The sequence below is a fragment of the Dysidea avara genome, chromosome 9, assembly GCF_963678975.1.
Source record: "Dysidea avara chromosome 9, odDysAvar1.4, whole genome shotgun sequence".
In the NCBI taxonomy this organism is placed as follows: Eukaryota; Metazoa; Porifera; class Demospongiae; order Dictyoceratida; family Dysideidae; genus Dysidea; species Dysidea avara.
The window spans coordinates 34,543,558-34,562,925 of record NC_089280.1 but is presented as its reverse complement, the minus strand read 5'-3'; the positions used below and the strand labels follow the sequence as shown (position 1 = coordinate 34,562,925).

Genomic DNA, 19,368 nt, shown 5'->3' with positions numbered 1-19,368 from the left:
CTACAAATACAGTCTGTGTTATTTTGTTTGTTTAAACTGTAGCTAACCGACAACTTCGCGATCACACTGGCAGACTGGCGCTTTGTAAATTATCCCAGGGTTTAATGGCGGCTTGAGCACATGTTTAGAGGCTTGTTTAAGGCTGTTGTTACGTGTTATATTCTTTGTAGCAGCGATTTATTGAGTTTCTATGGCAAAAAACGTTTTCAGAGAAGTTCCTTCCAGTCCGTTTGCTAGTCCGTTTTCCCAGTCCGTTCCGTGTTTTAGTCATGTCCATTCTGTGCAGATGGTTCACTGGAAAGTAATTTGAAGACAATTAAAAGGGTAGTGCTAAAAGCCGGAACGGGGCGCGCGCCAAGTTAATGAATCTTTTTTGCAAATTGTACACCGTTTCTTACCATTAAGTAGTGACTAGAATTGTGCTAAAGTTAGTTTTCTTCTGCTTGTAGGCATGCTAGAAATCGCTAGCTCGAAGTTTCTATTTAATCCCCACTGCACAAAAGCGTTTTGCAATTACCTACGCTGAAAAACTATCATTTAACCTGCTAAACTATTATTTTGTAAGCACTATAAGCATATGATTCATAGCTACTAACATACACTGTGGTTAACTCTCGTAAATTATTGCCCATGCTGGCAGACTTCAGAAAACCAACCTCGCTGTTACTGACTAAAGAGTTGGACACGACTATAACATGAAAATACTACAGTAGTTTACCTTTTACAATGATAAGGAAGCAATTCTACATCAGGATTAAACAGAATTTGATGGATTGGTAAAAGCAATACATGTCACGTGGCGGGCATTAAATAGAAACTTTGAAAGCGCGATTTCTAGCTTGCATATAAGTAGAAGGAAATGAACTCTAGCACAATTCTAGTCACTGTGTGGTAGTTGGAAACGATGAAAAATCCGTCTCAAACGATTTTTCTACTTGGCGCGCGCCCTAATTGGTTCCGTTCTGTTCCATTCCGTTCCGGCTTTTAGCAATACCCCAATTAAAATGGATATAATGGCTTAGATCAATCATACTGAACCAGTGCAATAAGAGTATTGGTGAAGCTCTATTAGACTATCACGACGACTGTTCTATTAGAGTATAATGTGATGACTGCTCTATTAGAGCATCTCAATCTTTTTGCAAACTGAATTCAAGTGGCTGAAAGTGGTCCGGCCGGTCCGCGTGGGCTCCGGCCCTGTAGTAATATGTAACTGTTAAATAGTTCAGTTGCAAGTAATATGTAATATGTAACTAGTTACTTTTACAAAGTAACTTGCCCAACACTGCAAAGTAGCTACAACTTCTATTTATATAACAACAAATGATCATAAATAGTGGCTGGAGATGAAAAAAGATTGTGTGGTAATTCATTCCACCGAAGTGACACAGTGTGTGAAAACAGTGTTTTAGTAAAGGCTAAATTACAAATTTGAAGTCTGGTGGAATAAAGCTGGATGAACATCTTGTTTCTTGTCCAAATGAAATTGATGGATTGAGTAAACTATTATTTTTATTAGTGTAGATGTTATTCATGGCACACAAAGAATGACATTATATAACTAAATATGGGATATATATATAGCCAATTCAGTTTCTTGCGATGGTGAGTCACATGGTCTGATCTCCATTAATTGGTACGTGTATTCCAATTGTGTAAAAGCTGAAGATGGTTGATCTGAGATTTGGACAGCATAGGACCCCATGCTTGACTCCCTTAACTTAAAGGCTGTATAGTTTATTGCAGTGGTGGATGATGCAGACTCAGTGGGTTCCCGGCAAGGGGCCCAAATAACCCCCTTTTGAGTAATTACTTGTTGTACAGCTATTTTAAAACTAAATCAGTTTAAAAGGGCCAAACAAATGACTGATGACCCAATCCTAGCTTCTCTGCAGTTGTTCTGTTCTATACCATATGCGTATTTTGTACCGTACGCGTATACGGTACGATTTTCCGTACCATACGCGTATACGGTATAGACATACGCGTATGGTACGTACCATATGCATATTACGCCTTTTCTCAGTGTCTTCTAGCCTTGCCATCACCTAGCTACAATGGGCTGTCTTTACAAGCATTTCTAGCTGAGTAAACTTAGAACACAACATAATAATCTGCTTAGCTATACTACTGAGCCGCTGTAACTATAAATTTATTCATCAGCACACACACTCAGATACATTTTATCCTTGCCATGCCCATGCATTTCCCACTACAGTCCTATACTAATGTACCTAAATCTTATGTACATGATCTCACTTTGTCTGCAGAACTTCACATGAATGGTATACTGTGCATGTATGCTACTTTATAGCTATCAGAAGCATGCAGATGGTCTTATATACTCAATTATAAATGTGGATAACTGACAATTTACAACACAATTGGGTAAATAAGCAAGGAGAGCAATTACAACGTGCATGGTAGCTAGTAAGTTCTAACTGAATTATACATATACTGCTTGTACAAAGCTAATAACTTGAAAAATGAACTTCGTAAGTGTCATGAGTTGTGCAACATGGCTCCTCACTGCATGTATTTGCATTTTTATATACTATGTACACTCTTCTTTTGAGGATCCAATTTCTTGTTTACATATTTTTCTTGTTTATACATACTGTAAATAGTACCACCACTCACATTCATCACACACCTACAGCACAAATTAATGTGGATGTTGTTAACTCTAAAGAGTACATTTAGATAAGAGTATATAGCTAAACACATTGTCTTCCCATCCACAAGCATGACAGTAAGTAGTGAGTAGCTATACAACACACTTAACACATTAAACAATGCTATATTGATAATATACATTCATTACTGAATTATTCATTAGAACTCATAAACTCACCATAAAATCTCTGCCATGTTATGTTTTCCTACTTCATCTCAGTAGGCAATGCACATGCCTCATTCAATAGCAAAGATTCAGCAAACTACAGTTTAAAAATAATTTATTGCATAATTAATTACTATGTACATCAGCCTTAGAGTATAGCATGTCTAGTATTGCTATAAGCTACAGCCATGCAGGTTTACATTAATTTGCAAACTGAAACAATAATTACTTTCTCTACAGTTATATCTCTTTGGCTACCTCCCTCAATGTTATTGTATCAGCATTCTCCAGGTCTTCCTCTGTTTGAGCAATCATTGCATTGTACTTCTCAAGCTCATCTGATTGAAATTGTCTGCTCAACACTCCTTTAGTGCCACCAGGAATAAATATCCATTTTTAAGTGGAAGTGTACAAATTAAAGGTAAACAATAGATTATTATGTAGCAACAATAGAATAAAATATTTAAAGAAATAATATACATATATATATGCCTGAAAAAATTGGCTCGATTTGCCAATGGATGCAAATTATTTAATATGGTTGCTATGTTTTAACCAATCAGAATGCAGTATGTTTTTATATAGATAATTATATCAAAATCTTATGTTTATATTTAGCTACAATGCTACCTCTACTGGCTTAGTGTTTATATCACTATGCATTCCAGTTATATATATTGAAAAATTGTGAATATCAATATGCTGGCACAATTCTACAGCCTAGCAGAACTCAATGTCTTTTGTCCTAAATAATGCTTTAGAAGATCAAACTTCAAATTTCAGTTTTTGAATAAGGCAAGGAGCATACTGCTCTTGTTTTATGCTGAAAGGATAATTGGGCACCTTTAAACCCAAACACATTTTTACAAAGTTCATACAAGTAGAGAAGCCCCTATAGTAGAGTTTTTGGGTAATATTGCTCTATAGCTTTTAATTATTGTATACTAATCTTTAACTATCTTCAGGTGTATTTGTAAACACATATGTGTGGGTATCGTTCTAATTGTAGGGAAGCGTAGGCTCTTGGGCAGACTGTTTATAGGCACTGTTTATAGGCAAAACAGACCACTGATAATATTATTAATCAATAACTGAAAGTACACAATAATAACTAACTCATACAACTACAGTACACAATATTAATATTACAGGTATGCATAAATTACATTATATTACATCATGTCACATCATTACATTACATCATTAACTCTATTACAGATATGAAGGAGGAGTAGCATTATGTAATAATGGCCTAGTTTTTGAATTTTCATTCTATCAATTAAACAATGGACCATGAATCCAATATAGGAAACAATATATGTGTAGCAATTGCAGCCACAATGTACTGTGCAGAAGAAGAAACAAAAATTAAAATTTACCATACATTGTCAGTGTGTGCAGTTGCTATGCAACAGCTAGATAATTTGTGACTGGATTTGCAAAAAGGTACCTTTTTCACACACAAAATTTGACCCATGCATATTTTGAACTTTGGGGTTTCATAAGTTTTTGAACATATACCTTATAATTGCCTGCAATTATCCATGAGTGTACAGTAGCTACTAGTATCTAGCAGCATTTTGATACTAAGAGTAAGTTTATCAGTGTAAGGAGTCAAGGGTTACACCATTTTGTTGGCTGGTATGTAAAATGTGTGGGAAAGGTACATTTTCACAAATCCGGTCATTTTAACTCAACTATTCTAAAGAACGTACAGCATACCAGCTTGTGTACTTTCAAATCAATAGCATTTCCACTGTGGAGAAATGAAGTCATTTGTTATAAAAATGCAAGATGGAAATCCATGACAAATATGGCAGTAGACAGCCGGACGAGCCAATAGAGAGAATAAACGTCTTAATGATTAAGACAAAATATACATTACAAGCATACAGGGGCCTAGACACAGGGGTACCATGTGCTGATGGATCAGTACAGGAGCCCTGGCAAGACTTACATTAACTAAAAGTAAATTAAATTACAATACACCAAAAAAAAATCTATATCTACATAATATATGTAATACTTAAAGTTTACCTAAGGTGGTCTAAAAGATCCCAGCCCGGGGAGGCTCTAGAATTAAAAATTCTGTAAGAACAGGGCACAGCAATGCGAGCTGCCTGCTCAAACAAGGATCTTACGGTTTTCTTTGGCACTTCACAAGCAGTAGCCATTTGAGCAATTGTTTCTGACAAAAAGTGGCCCTAAACAACCAATTTCAATGGAAACAAGATTGACAGTTAACCCAGAAAGCTGGAGGTCATATTGCAAGGAGCTATATCGATCTTCCTTTCTAGCTCTAGCAGCAAGAAGATGTTGCTGGGTATTAGTTGGTACTGTCAATTCGAACAAACAAATGGAATCATTAGAAACCAATACCAAGTCAGGCAATCAATATGTACAAAAGTCAGAAGACATCAAGAAAATAATCTACAGGCGCTTACATAAACCATCATAATTATATGGGTAATGCATGGCTCTATTGTATTTTGTGGAACTGTCAGATACTTTGCGGATGAAATGAAATGTTAAACAGACAACGAGATACATTGTTATAGATTATACACCAATGACTATGTATAAATCAAGACATATTATATTTGATCCCCTTCTTTTGATTTATACTTTTCAGACTTATACTGTATGCAGCTAGGTGTTATCATATTTTTTGTAAAGCTTCCAACCCAGACGATTGACCTTTATTAATTTTGACTATGTAGAATTCCATCAGATCCTACCTGATCAGCAGGACTTAACACAATTCAAGACTGGATCTGCCAACAGTGTGATGAATTCATGATTGTTTTTATCATATATTGTCCTAAATCAAGATGTCAGTTTCATCACTTATATATAGTCATGCGAGATATCATGCCATCAATATTCTTTTATTTTAAGGAATTAATGCTTTATTTTAAATAGGTTTGCATCATGCAGTATATCTTAATCGCAGTAAAGCTAAATACATTTCAGTTCTAGAGAATAGAATGGCTAATCAGATCAAAATATATGATTGCTCTATTAGAGTATCTCGATCTTCACCCGCTAAGCGAGACTAGCTCCTCCCCATTCCCTCTTCAGTCCCCGAAAAGAAAGCAGAGTGCCATCCGGCGTAGTCAATAGGTACGGCAGTGCAATAACCTTCTGCTTGATATTATACGTATACCAGGTTAGCTATACTCAGATGGTACGATTTTCCGTACCATACGCGTATGGTTGTACCGTACGCGTATACGCATATGGTATACCATATACGCGTATATGGTACAAAATACGCATAAGTAAGATAAGTAAGTATATTACTGTGTCAACTTCGCAAGCGAAGACTTTACACAGAGGGGGGGATTTATGCAATTACAATTGATTAATTTGATTCTTAAATTGTTCAATAGACGGGTAATTTCTTTGATGTGATTAGGTAGGTTATTCCAGATATTGAAGCATTAGGTCCGAATGAGTGCTGATAGCTAAGTGTCTGTTCTTGCAAATGGAACTAAAATATTATTCGCGTGAGATCTTCTTGTGATGGTGGATTCTGCTGTTGTTGTAGTATTAAATGAAATGATGTTACTGAGTGGGACACAGCATATGGTATAGAACAGTTCAACTGTTTTAGAATCAAGACACACGGTAACAGGAAGAACGAAAACGCAATTTTCCCACCTCCGTAGCTCTGTGCTTCCTTGATGAAACAAGACGATTTTTGCTGTGGACATCAGGGGCGGATCCAGGAGCTGGCTAGGGGAGGGGCACAAACAGGGTAAGTTGTAGGTGGTTGCATGCATGGGAAGAACCATATTCTCTATAGTTCAGTGCTGCTTTTTTAAAGCAGCAAATAATCACCTCTTAGTGGTGTCTCACTGTTGATATTTGCCATTTTGGCCTATTCAGATGGTTGTGAAGTCTTAAACTATTAAAAAGGCTCTGAATGTCTTAAATAACAGCAACACGATAATTATTTTTAGAGGCGCTTAGTACGCACGAAGGTGCTGGGTGACTATTTTAAGGTTAGTTTGACTTAGGTTCGCTTTGGTCTCAGGTGAATTTGTAATAAATGCTAGTAAAATGTGCATATTTTCATAAGTTTTTAACTGATCTTGGTTGGCCTGACATAAAATTTACTAGCTGTTTTAATCAGAAGCATGGCTGGCTCCTCCACAAGGTGGAGGGGGGAAGGGGGTGAAGGGGGGGGGGGGGGCATTTGCCCCAAATGCCCCATCCTGGATCCGCCATTGGACATGCCCTCCAACTTCAGCACTCCACATTCCAAATTTGAGCGAAATCGCTTCTAGCGTTCCCGAGATATGCGACTTCAAAAAATTGGCTTAGTTTCATCGTGTTTTTTTTTCTTTTATTTTTCTTCCTCTTTTCGCACACTTACAAAAACGGTGGGGACTATTCTACGGAACGGAACGGAACGGAATGATGGACTAAACTGCGGAACGGAATGCTTTCTCAGATTGAAGCTTGCAGCTTACCATTGCTGTACAAGTTACCAGTGGCACTTCCAGCAGGTAACCAAACGTACCCCAAGAAAGATAAAACGAATTTAAGGATCGATTGTGGGTTCTTGTTGGTTGTCATTAGTAACGAAGTACTAATTGTGGGAATAGCTGACTCAGTGATTTCATCGTCGGATATATCAAGTAGGGAACTTAATGCATGACTTTTTTTTACTAGTATGTGAGTTATTTTTACTTACTTGACTTTAGAATGTACAGTCTGAGGCCCAGCCTTTCTAATCGGCATAAATCAGTATGTGTATAGCTACACTGCAAAGGAAACAAGTATGGTGACAAGCTGAATCAACTCAGTCTAAGTAGAATCTAAAGGAATTTTGTGCAGTGTGTGAGGAGCAAACATTCAGATACCTCAAGGAGGCTATATTGTGTGAACATCAATGATTCATTAACAGAGTAGTGGACTATTGTCAGATATCTCAGCCTGAGTACTGAGTTGAATTCTGGATGGGGTCTATTTTACAGAATGGAGTGCTTTCTGAATCAACTTGCAGCTTGGCTAGCTGCTATCATTGCTGAAATTGCATTTTATCAGTGGAACCTCCAGGAAAATGGAATAGGATAATTATAAAACATTAATTAAGTGATTGTTTAGGTAATCATGACTATTCAGTCTAATAAACAACAGAATATATGGTTGATTGAGTGAGGTATCACTTTCAGAATGTTCAGACGACCAGTGATGAGATGCATGGATTCATCGAATTTTTGTTGTGGTTGGAGACATTAAATATCCAAAAGCAAACTGACTGTATAATATTAATTCACTTTCTTTATATTTTCTCAATTTTGAGCCTGTATACAAATAATTGAATTTTCCTTGTCAATAGAAATCCTAGAATAAGATGGGAGAGAAACTTATCTTTGTTTACCTATACTGTACAACCAAGAGTTCATAATACTGATTTGTATGGGGGAGAGTGTCTAACTCTCAGTATGGCCAGTACAAACACCCTGTGTAAAGTCCACCTTTCATCAAATCTACACCTTTACTGGGGGATAGAAAACTGTTGATTAGAGTTGCTGAAGAAGGTAAAGCCTTTGTTCTGAAATAAGGCCGAGGTGTTACTTTAAGCAGGGTGTTTGGTGAATGCATTCAAGTTAGACACTCCCCACCTTATTATGAACTCTTGGTACAACTTCAAAGGAAATGAAGAAAGCATACAGATGAATCAATAAAATCACTACAGTAAGGTGAATTACAGACTAGTGAGATCTTGGTTAATTAATGACAGTGGTTGGAGATTGAGTGTGGTAGCTTCTTGCTCTTGAATATGTTGCAAAGTGGAAGTACAAATCAAAATGGGATATCAATTTCATTATGAAAAATTTGTATACATAAATAATCTAGCATTACTATTTCATTTGTCCTCCACTTAAACATGCTACAACAGTACTAGTGTCAGTAAATTGGCAGTGAGTCTACCTTGAAATCTTAACTCTAGAGTAGATCCAACACAGGACAGCCCGCACTGTAACAAATACATGTGATCCCATTGTAATTTCATGGACCAGCTGGACTGGGAATCACTTGAAAATAGACGAACAAATTTAACCTGTTTTGTTTGAAGTGAAGCATGTGAAATGTTACACTTAAGAAATCCTAGGATTCTTAGGCGGTATGTAATTAATGTAAGTGTTCCATTTCAGGTCTGACTAGATACATTGAACTTACACACACATCCTGGTCCAAATCACGTTTGCCTGGTAGCTACGGGCATGGTTTCACATGCGGCTTATAATAGAGATTTGGCTGATCTTGGAGTTTTGACATTTAGCCTGATTCAAGGCTAGCAGTCAGACACATCCTTGAATTGTGCAACAGATAAAATCAGCTCACTATTGAATACGGCATTAGTCCACTGCACCAGCTGTTAATATATAAATAACTCCATGCATACACTTCAGTGATGTTTGCAGAATATACCCTCCTTGCGGTCTGCCAAAATATTTGCTCCTCACACACTGCACAAAATTCTTCAAGTTTTAATTCAGCTGGCTCTTTCCTGTTACCAGTATCTTCCTGCTTGCTTTATTTATACACTGACTTATGACTTGAAAGACCGGCCCAGACTGTTTTGTAAAGTCTAAATAAGAAAAACAGCTCACATAAAGTTCCCTTCCGTATGGATGAACATCACTGATACAGCTCATCCCACAATAATACTTCGTTACTAATGACAACCAACAAAAACCCACAATCGATCCGTTAATTCTTTTTATCTTATGTTTAACCACCCACTGGAGATGCCACTGCTAACTTATAAGGGAAGTTTCAGCAATGGTAAGTTGCAAGCTTTAGTTTGAGAAAGCGTTCCGTTCCGTTCCGTAGAATAGTCCCCACCACAAAAACTGCTATAAAACGCGAACGCCATATCCGATTGCCTTGACATTTGGCACACATAAGGGGGTATAAAGGCGCATCTCTGTACCATCTTTGGCTGGAATACGATAAACAGGCAAAGAGTTATGAGCGATTATTCACAAAAAATAACACCAATATGTTGTCACGCCTACAGGGTAAACCGTGCATGGGAAGAAGCTGAAAATCGGTGGGTGAATAGGTTAACTATTGAACCTCAAACCTTTTGTGGTGTGAAAGCAATCGAGCTAAAAACCAGGAAGATACAACGAAAAAACCAACAGTGTGTAATAATTACGCAATCGAGATTAGCTAATAAAAAAACGACTGCTTGCCACGCCTACCAGGTAAACCGCTTGAGGTAATGCTTTGAAAATCGCTGTATAGATGGAGTAATCATCTTAGAAAGGCTCTTCAATGGTGTAGAAGAATCAGACTTAAAGCCACGGAGTTATAACACGAAATCCAACTTGGTGTAGCGAGATCGAGATGCAGTCATCCTAATAGAGCAGTCACCCTGAAGAGAATTCAAGAGATCAGCTAGAAACAAGTAACCTGTATAGAGATCAGCTACAAACAAGTCACCCTGTAGAGAGATCAGCTACAAACAATTCACCCTGTAGAGAGATCAGCTAGAAGTTACCTTGTAGAGAGTTCATGCAACTATGGAAAGAGATAGTTCAGCTAGAAGAAATTACCTTGTAGAGTTCAGCTACAAAGAAACCACCCTGTAATCTGTCACTGTACCAAATTTGGTGCTTTAGTCTGCTGTGTCATGATCAAAACTATAGACTATATCATACACGTTTGTGAAGTAACCACCATTCCATGGACCCATGTACCCATCACACTAGGATAGCTGCCTGTCATTACATTGCTATAATAAACTCACTAATATAAAGCTTCACTGTGATTATAAACACATAAATTGTGTCAAAGTTTCTTATCATTGTTTACAATCTTTAGATAACGACACTCAAATCTTAGCTGCCAGTTCCACTTGTGGTCCTTCCCATTTCACACCTGTGTGGTGGACTAACACACTGACAGACATCATGCATAACTTACCCATCATGTGAGCTATCAGCTCGAACCTGTCTGATCCAAAGAACACTTCTGGCTTCTGCTTCACCACTACTATAAATGGAGCACCAAATGCCTAAAGGAATAAAAGATGTACACACATACTTTGTGTCCCAAGTAGTGAGAAGGCAAGTTCCCAGGATTATAGCAGACCAATTTACAATATATTTAAGGTATCTAATGTTATTATTACACTTGAATGGCAATTACAAATGTGATGAATAAGTCAGTATCAGTGTTAACTACTGGTTTTGCCACAAACACATGGTATGGCAATGACTGTTCAATTAGAGTACTTCACCACTAGCATTATTGTGTGTGGTAAAGAGTGTCCTGCCATTACGTGATAATAATACATAGCCTTTACCATACTACCAGCTCTTTCTAAATGCTCGTACCTGTTCCAGTCTTGGGTAGGAATGGAAGGATAACACAGGGTTCTATGGAATTTTATAACCGTTATCCCCCTTGTGTTGTGGCACCCGTGCAATGCAGAACCCGGTGTTTTGAATTAGACGACTCATTGTTCCTTGACAGCTGCTTGTAAACAAGAAATGTGGCAATAAATAGTTATATAGGTTAACTATTCATTAGACTTCAACAAGTTTGATACTGAAATTTGATTGGTTGAAAACATGGCCCATAGTGTCACACTCATGTCCTATAGAGACCACACTCTGAGGTGACACAAAACACATTCCTATAACATTGACAACACATGGGCGATACCAGCAGCTGTACTGGAAGTGTAATGGGCTTCTTATAAGTTGATTTTGTTAGTTATCAAAAATCATCTGAACGCATACGGTACTGCCCAAATGCAACATCACGAGCAACAATTCCGTGCAAATAAAAACTCACTCGAAAAGGGGGTGTGGCAGCCATTTCATTCACAAGTCTTCATCCTTCCAGTCAAGGGATGAATACTCGCAAATGAATGGCTACCACACCCCATTTTCGAGCAAGTTTTTCATCGCATGCAATTAGTACTCACAACATCGCATTTGGGTGGAACCGTAATGTGACCATGTGACCATTTAAGTAGAGTAATTTCTGGTATCAATAGTGCAGAGCTCAGCTTTATTCATTGACCTAGACATTTTGTTCCAATCTAGGAAAAATGATATTTGGATAACTAAGGGTGCACCACACTATCATAATATAAAAACTCACTTACCAAACTTTCATACATAAAATAGCTTATAGTTCTGAAATGCTATATCTGGGGCTTATAAACTCCTAGTAACAGATACTTGCAGTATTTAAATATAACTCTGCATCTGTGTGTTGTGTGTGTGTGTGTGTGTGTGTGTGTGTGTGTGTGTGTGTGTGTGTGTGTGTGTGTGTGTGTGTGTGTGTGTGTGTGTGTGTGTGTGCGTGCTTGCGTGTGTGTGTGTGTGTGTGTGTGTGTGTGTGTGTGTGTGTGTGTGTGTGTGTGTGTGTGTGTGTGTGTGTGAGTAAGAACACAGGTGTCCCAGTGCCACATTAGCAGTACCCAAAGACTTTGTTTTGCTTTTGTGTGTAGTGTGGTGTGTGTGTGTGCATGCGTTAAGCGATATCATGAAGTTACTGACACTTATTTCACGACCAGAGAAAGATGATTTGCTCACCCCAAGATCGAATGCTTCCTGTGTGGTGGATTTCAATTTATCCTTGACATCTTGATCCTGACAACGAGCCAACAATTTCTTGATCGTATCCTCTGCTATTCCACCCTTGAGGCATGCCTGGGAAAAAAAATTAACATGCAATATTGTATAGTTTGCAGGAGTATAACACACCTGGACCAAACTATCATCCTCTGTGATGTCTTCATCCTGAGGGGGTAACATAATGGAATAACTAGCTAATAAACAATCAGCAAGGTGGCCAGGTTTGTAACCTAAAAATAATCACCTTATGACATAGAATTATGTAAGCCTTGAGTAAGAATTATGTAAGTCTTGAGTAAGAATTATGTAAGCCTTGAGTAAGAATTTTGTACAAGTGAGGGAAACAGATTCTACTTACGGTAGGGATTTGATTATTTGACTCTCGATTATGCAAATCCCCAATTATCTGACTAGCAGAAGTGACCGTTCTATTAGAGTATTTTGTGAACTGGTGCAGAGTAGTGGAGTTACAATTCTGTATGTAAATAAATAGACTTCAGTTCTCCAAACATCTAAACACTTTAGTGACTGGTCCACAATGATTCAGATATACTACAGGTCCCACTAAATACAGATAGACACTATACAAGAAATAGTAGGTGGGGTAGTGACAACTAGGGGTGGACGTGGTAACTCAGATATATTGTGACACTGTAATGTTTTAAGGAGGTTGGCACGCATCATCCTATGGTGTATTATGACATGTTATTGTTCAAACAAACATTTGAAATTGGTATTGTCAATATGAAATCCTTTCATCACATTCATAAAACTATACGCAATGTAATATTTGTTCATTTGTTTCTTCTAGCCACGGAAAGCTGAAAGAAGGGCTCTAGGAACAGTAACTTATCAATATAGAGATTCAAGTATATTAGAACACTTTGTATACATATACCCCTGTACCGAGGTGTCAGGTTGAACTCTTCCTCAAGATCACAAGATGTTTGATGACGCATGACCAACCTTCCCTTTGTAACACTACAATCTCTCAAACAGTATTTCAATGGAATCATATCATGCACAATATTAATGTTACTACATTTGCAACATGGGCAAGTGATCTATTTGATATGTCCACCCAACACCTGAGGGCTACAGTGCACATGCTACAACTATTACGTGACATTTTAATAGACTATATGCATGGTATATATATATATATTTTTTAAAAAATCAATTTGAGTTGATTAGTGGCGTACCCGAGAATTTTTTTACAGTGAACAGCTACCACAAACCCCATACAAAAGTTCGGGTAGCAAATGCGGCTCTAGCTATAACTCACCACTAACACTACGAACTTGAGTCTTCTTTCCAGCTACTATTCTATACAGGTAGAGGAATCTACTGATCTGGAAGAAGTACTGGTAAGTGGTGTATTTTCTGAAATTCACATTTTTCTACATGCTTTAGATCGAGGTCGTTCACCGTCATGACGTATTAAAATGTAATGAAATATCACGTGTTTTTAGAATGTTTTCAGCAGTGCATATAGTCTATTACGTAAAGCCTTTGATGTGGCTGAGAGCATCTTTGATGTGGCTTAGTACTACATATGAAGTGGCTACAGATATCATTGTCATAAGTTTTAGCTGTAACATTACTGTACACTGAGGTGTGATACTAAATTTCAATACCACCCAGCCCTAAATCTCAACCTATAGTTTTAAGATAAAAGTCATCAAGTTGTTACAAGCTGTCATGCTTTGCAAGCCTGCATTTCATATGTCCTATTGTTAAAATTACACGTAGTCGCTAGATTAAAAGTCACATGAATGAATTAGCACCTGAGGGATAGGTAACAACCTAAAATTACTATATATAAATTTCAAAAGATAAAAGACTAAAACATGTAATGGAAGTGTATGGAGTCATGGGAATCAAGCATTGACAAACCTACCAATTTTGAAATTACGTATATGAATTTTACAGAGGAAGATGAATTAAAAGGTATTTCTGAAAATTGAAATATGGGCAAATTTTTGAAAGTTCATAGACAATATCATCTACAGCTTGACATCGATGCATGGCCAAATCATACAGTAGGTAAACCATGGAATATTGTGAATGATGAGTTTGAGGTGACTAAAGTTTGGTTAATCAAAGCAAATTGACCAAATTTTTATTCACAAATTAGCTGCTATATATTGTTCAATGTTGGCTGTGTGGTATTCGTCAAATTTTTATCTGCCAACTCATTGTGTACTGATTCACCAAACTTAAACTGCACTAAACTTTTATCATTTACGGTATAGTATGGCTTGACATTCACTATTTTATGGCTTTGCTAAATCAAAAAAATTTCTATCTCTGTATTTCTGTACCGAATATTCCCATCATCTTATGAATGCTAGAAAAATCTTTTTACTAACAAAGCCTCACTCCAAAATTTTGAGCTTCAAAAACATACAGTCTCTCCCACAGCTGTGACTTAGTTTTTCTTCATCCATTTGAAGTCCACCTTTAACAATTAAGCATCAGGGGAGTAGGACAAAACCACGTAGTGATATTGTACAAGTACTGAAATATTTCATGTCAGCTGAAAAGTCTCTGTAGAGTACGGGGCATGACAGGGCGTGAAACATAATTCAGTTCTACTTTGTTGTTTGCAATGGTGTGATTCAGTATTGGAAAAATGATGCCGTTACGGAGTAATTAAGACTGACAGTAATGACAATGCTGGTAGTGATAATTCTTATGTCAACAGTAACAGTGATCAACAATTATTTTAATGCAATCGTTTTTGTTACTTTCAACTGGTAGTATGATAAAAATGTTCTTTGTTAGCGCTTTGTAGTGCACTTCGTCTTGTCCTACCCCCCCCTACCACCACCACCCCCTCCCCCTGCCACCACCACCACCCCTGATTAAGTGTCATTACATGATGAGATACAATTAAGGACAAAGCTATTGATCTCTACAGGCCTGGTTCTATACATTTTAAAAAATGGGTCAAACATTCTTTGTCATAAAGTGTTCATTATAAAGAATGATGAGAATCTCTTAGATCAAGTCTCCTTTAGCACATTTCTGGGTAAGGTGTAATATAGCAACCTTCGCTCTATGTTGATGCATTAAGGCTCTTTCCTCGTATGTGTGGATGGGAAATGCTGACAGTGTTGGGAGTAACGAGTTACTTATGTAACGCGTTACGTAATATTATTACTTTTGTGGTAACAAAGTAATATAACGAAATACGCTATGAAAACAGGTAATATAACACAAGATACTTTACTTACAAACGTAACACGTTACCTAAGTAATATAATTACTGTAACGAGTCTAATATGACGTAATATTATTACTAAAAGTAACGAAGTTACTAATCTTGTTAGTAACGCCTAACCACAACGAAGTAACGAGGCCTACTGAATGAAGCTTATTCACTAGCTTCTTACTTATAACCAAGATTTGCACATTGTCCAACAACGCAATCATGTCACGTGATAAGGTAGTAGTTTCACACGTGACAGCTTAAGGCTGTGGACACAAAGTAATATAATATGTAATATTATTATAGTTACTTTATTTTATGGGTAATATGTAACTGTAACTAAATAGTTCAGTTGCAAGTAATATGTAATATGTAACTAGTTACTTTTACAAAGTAACTTGCCCAACACTGAATGCTGACTACAGAAACAGGAGGGAATTCGTACTTGTCAGTATCACAACTAATTGTAAGTAACCCAAGGTGACCCCCACATAAACAATCATTCTAATCTGACCTATGTAGCTGTTATATAATTCTTTTTGTTATGTGGAAACTACTCCCCTACAGGGTTTCAGTACTTCATAAAAATATATAGCATGATTGTGGAGCACTTGTGTACTTTCTTATCATTTTATCTGGTACTAAACCACAATAGTTCAGAAGTGGTGAATACTGTTGGCAGGTGTGGTAGGCTACCACTAATCATTCCACTGGTATTTTACTCTTAACAACATGTCAATAATAGTGCTGTTCACTTTCAGGTTAATCAATTGGAGATTTCTAAAATTCCAATAGCGCCAGTGATATATTATAAATAACCAATTATAGGCTCCCAAATACGTATTTCATTCGAATACACAGTAAAATTTGAGCAATGATAAAAGTGCTGAATGGCTTAACCACTGTAATCCAATGACTAGCAATGCAATTCTTATATTTGTACTTTAATAATACAAGCACATGTTGTGCTTAGTAAAACAACATTAAGCTGTGCAATTTGATTGCACCAATTAAACGATTATTATTTTTGGTCAATTAACTGGTGAATGAAATATTGTAGACACATGCACAGCTCTGCACGTATATATCAGTTATGACAAAAAGTTATACCACCCATGACTGGGTTGACATATACTCTATACTTTGTATAAAACTACGAGATCCCCATAAAGGCTTTGCTTTCTGTGTATGTGCTCCAGTACCATATACACTGGGAAAAAGGAAGACAAAACGTGGCACCAAATATGCATACTTGAAATGATGCTATGTTGAGAATGCAATTCATGAGGCCATCCACTCTTTTACAATGAAGCCCAATAACCTACACATATCATATTACAAGAGTCCCTATCTGTTTCTCTAAAAACTTAATCAGATTATGTGTTATGCAAACAACTGACCCTCGACCACACTCTCATCCATAGCTCCCTGGAAATTGCCTCAACTTTGTCTGGCAACTCTAAATTTGCTGCAGTGAGTAATCTCTGAGCCTTCAATGACCCTATAACACAAGAGGGCTGAAAATTACAAACACCAAAACTTACATACCTTTCACAAACAATACCTCAGCAGGGTTCTGTATGAAATCAAACAAACCATTAATGTATAAATATAAATATATATATACATATCAACGACTATACTTACTGCAGGTGAATTCAGAGGAATACGATAATACTCAGCTAATCTTATAATGTCCTTCCCCATATACCTTGCCTTCAATGGAACCACACCGGGAGGTCTGTTTTCTGTGTGAAGTATGTAAGAAAAAGTCATATATACATAACAAAGCACATAAGAGTCACAAGCCTTGAGGGCTCCTGAGACACAAAATATACACTTATCTTAGCTACAACTAGTGTTGCACCGATAATCGGATCGGTTATCAGAAAAGCCATGTATCGGCTGTGTTTTTTGTATATCGGTATCGGATCAATGCCATGATGAAAAAAGCAGCAGATACAGATATCATGTATGTATTTAGAAATACATGCTCGTCATGTTTACAAATGCATCGAGTCGCATATTCCTGCATTAAAACGTTGTTATTACTGCTTCATTGTACTGTCAGCTGTTGTTATAGCAACACTGCTGCTATAAACAAGTTAAATTGACCCTTCATAGTCAAACTTCTAGTAAAAATTGCTACAAGATAGACATGCTGTGCTATATCGGATCGGCTACCTTTATCGGCTTGAAAATATTATCCAATATCGGTTATCGGCAAAATCCCATATCGGTGTAACACTAGCTACAACTGTAATGTTCTCATTTTCTATCTCAACACTTCAGCATACACTGAGCCAGCTGAAAGGTGGGACTCTTGGTATGATCATAAGGGGCCAATATTTACTAATAATCTGTTGCTTCAATTAGTCAGCTTTGCAATATTCGAGATGCTTTACACCTTGTTAGTTGATAAAATAATTCATTGAATTACAACAACGTATTTTCAGATTGCACAGTTATCTCACATGAGTTGTTTTTTTTCCAGGAGTTTCCGGCAGGGGTCACTGATGACATTATCTCATTAGAGCCCAAGTTTGTCCCTACTCTAAGGGCACTCCAAATAATTTATCTGTTTCCTATCCTGTACCCAGGCATATCCGCTGCAGGTGGGCAGTCCATTTCCATTATGATGTTAGTAGCTGTTAAAGCCGTTATTTGCCTGACACAACCATAGCAAACTGCATGAAACCATACTTTAGCTTGTACCTTGATCATTTAGGCTGTAGGAATAACACATAGGTGCCAACTTGATAATGCACTGACATCCTTACAAGATCAATTTTTACTGAGTCCGTACAGTATGCGAGAAAATATAATGGAATATGTGCTGACAATGAAGAGATGCAGACAGTGTACAAGAAATGTGAGAAGTTATTTGATTGGCATAAGGCCACTCCAAATAAATTCTGTTTCCTGTCTACTGCCTGCGTGTGGTAAATATTCCATTATTTTCTGTTTATTCTTGCATACTGTACAGGCTCATTAAAAATGATCTTGTAACAGTGTCAGCTCACGTGTCAGTGTGCTACCAAGTCAGCACAAACTTTGTTATTTTTGCAACTTACAAAAGAAGGTGAAAGCTTAAGCATGCCTTTATATGGTTGTGTCTGGCAAATAATGGCTTGATTAGCTGCTTATCTTACAATGGAAATGGAATGCCTGCCCACATGCAAATATGCCTGAGTCCAAGATGGAAAACAGAGAATTTATTTGGAGTGATGCAATTTGTAGGGTTGAGGGAAAACCTACACCACCCCTCATCAACAGGGAAAAAAACTAACTGCACATTTCCCTGGAAAGGGTCTGTGTCTACTTGCAAATAATTCTGTTAGCTCAAGAACTTACCACTTAGTTGCATAATGCCTGACAGGAAGAAGGGACATAATTGCAAGTGAAGATTCCATTTCTGCCTGTATCGGTGAAGAACCTAAGACAGAAGTTATGCGATACCTCCATAACATTGTTGTGTATAAACCATATTTCAACACATGGTAAAGTACAGACAACGTTACCTCAAAAGCTATCCAGGAATATGGCGACAAGACATCATAAAACAGCTTAATTTGTCGGCTCATAGTCAAGCAAGTCAGCAAAGAACTCGAGAATTCCTCAACAGGAAGCGCCTACATGAAACAATAAGCGCTTACTTTACAATGGGGCTCGCGTTAATCACTTAACACCTCAAA

General features: G+C 37.3%; 1 protein-coding gene across 1 annotated transcript; it reads right to left on the bottom strand.

The window, feature by feature from the left end:
* Window positions 1–10,580: 10,580 nt before the first annotated feature.
* Window positions 10,581–19,350, bottom strand: LOC136265554 (glutathione S-transferase kappa 1-like). Its single transcript, XM_066060429.1, has 9 exons — window positions 19,195–19,350; window positions 19,028–19,109; window positions 17,321–17,421; window positions 17,222–17,249; window positions 17,074–17,174; window positions 12,589–12,624; window positions 12,418–12,534; window positions 10,793–10,883; window positions 10,581–10,747 (listed from the first exon to the last, which is right to left on the bottom strand). The coding sequence occupies exons 1-9, from the start codon at window positions 19,255–19,257 to the stop codon at window positions 10,701–10,703; spliced, it is 666 nt and encodes a 221-aa protein (XP_065916501.1). The 5' UTR covers window positions 19,258–19,350; the 3' UTR covers window positions 10,581–10,700.
* Window positions 19,351–19,368: the final 18 nt, after the last annotated feature.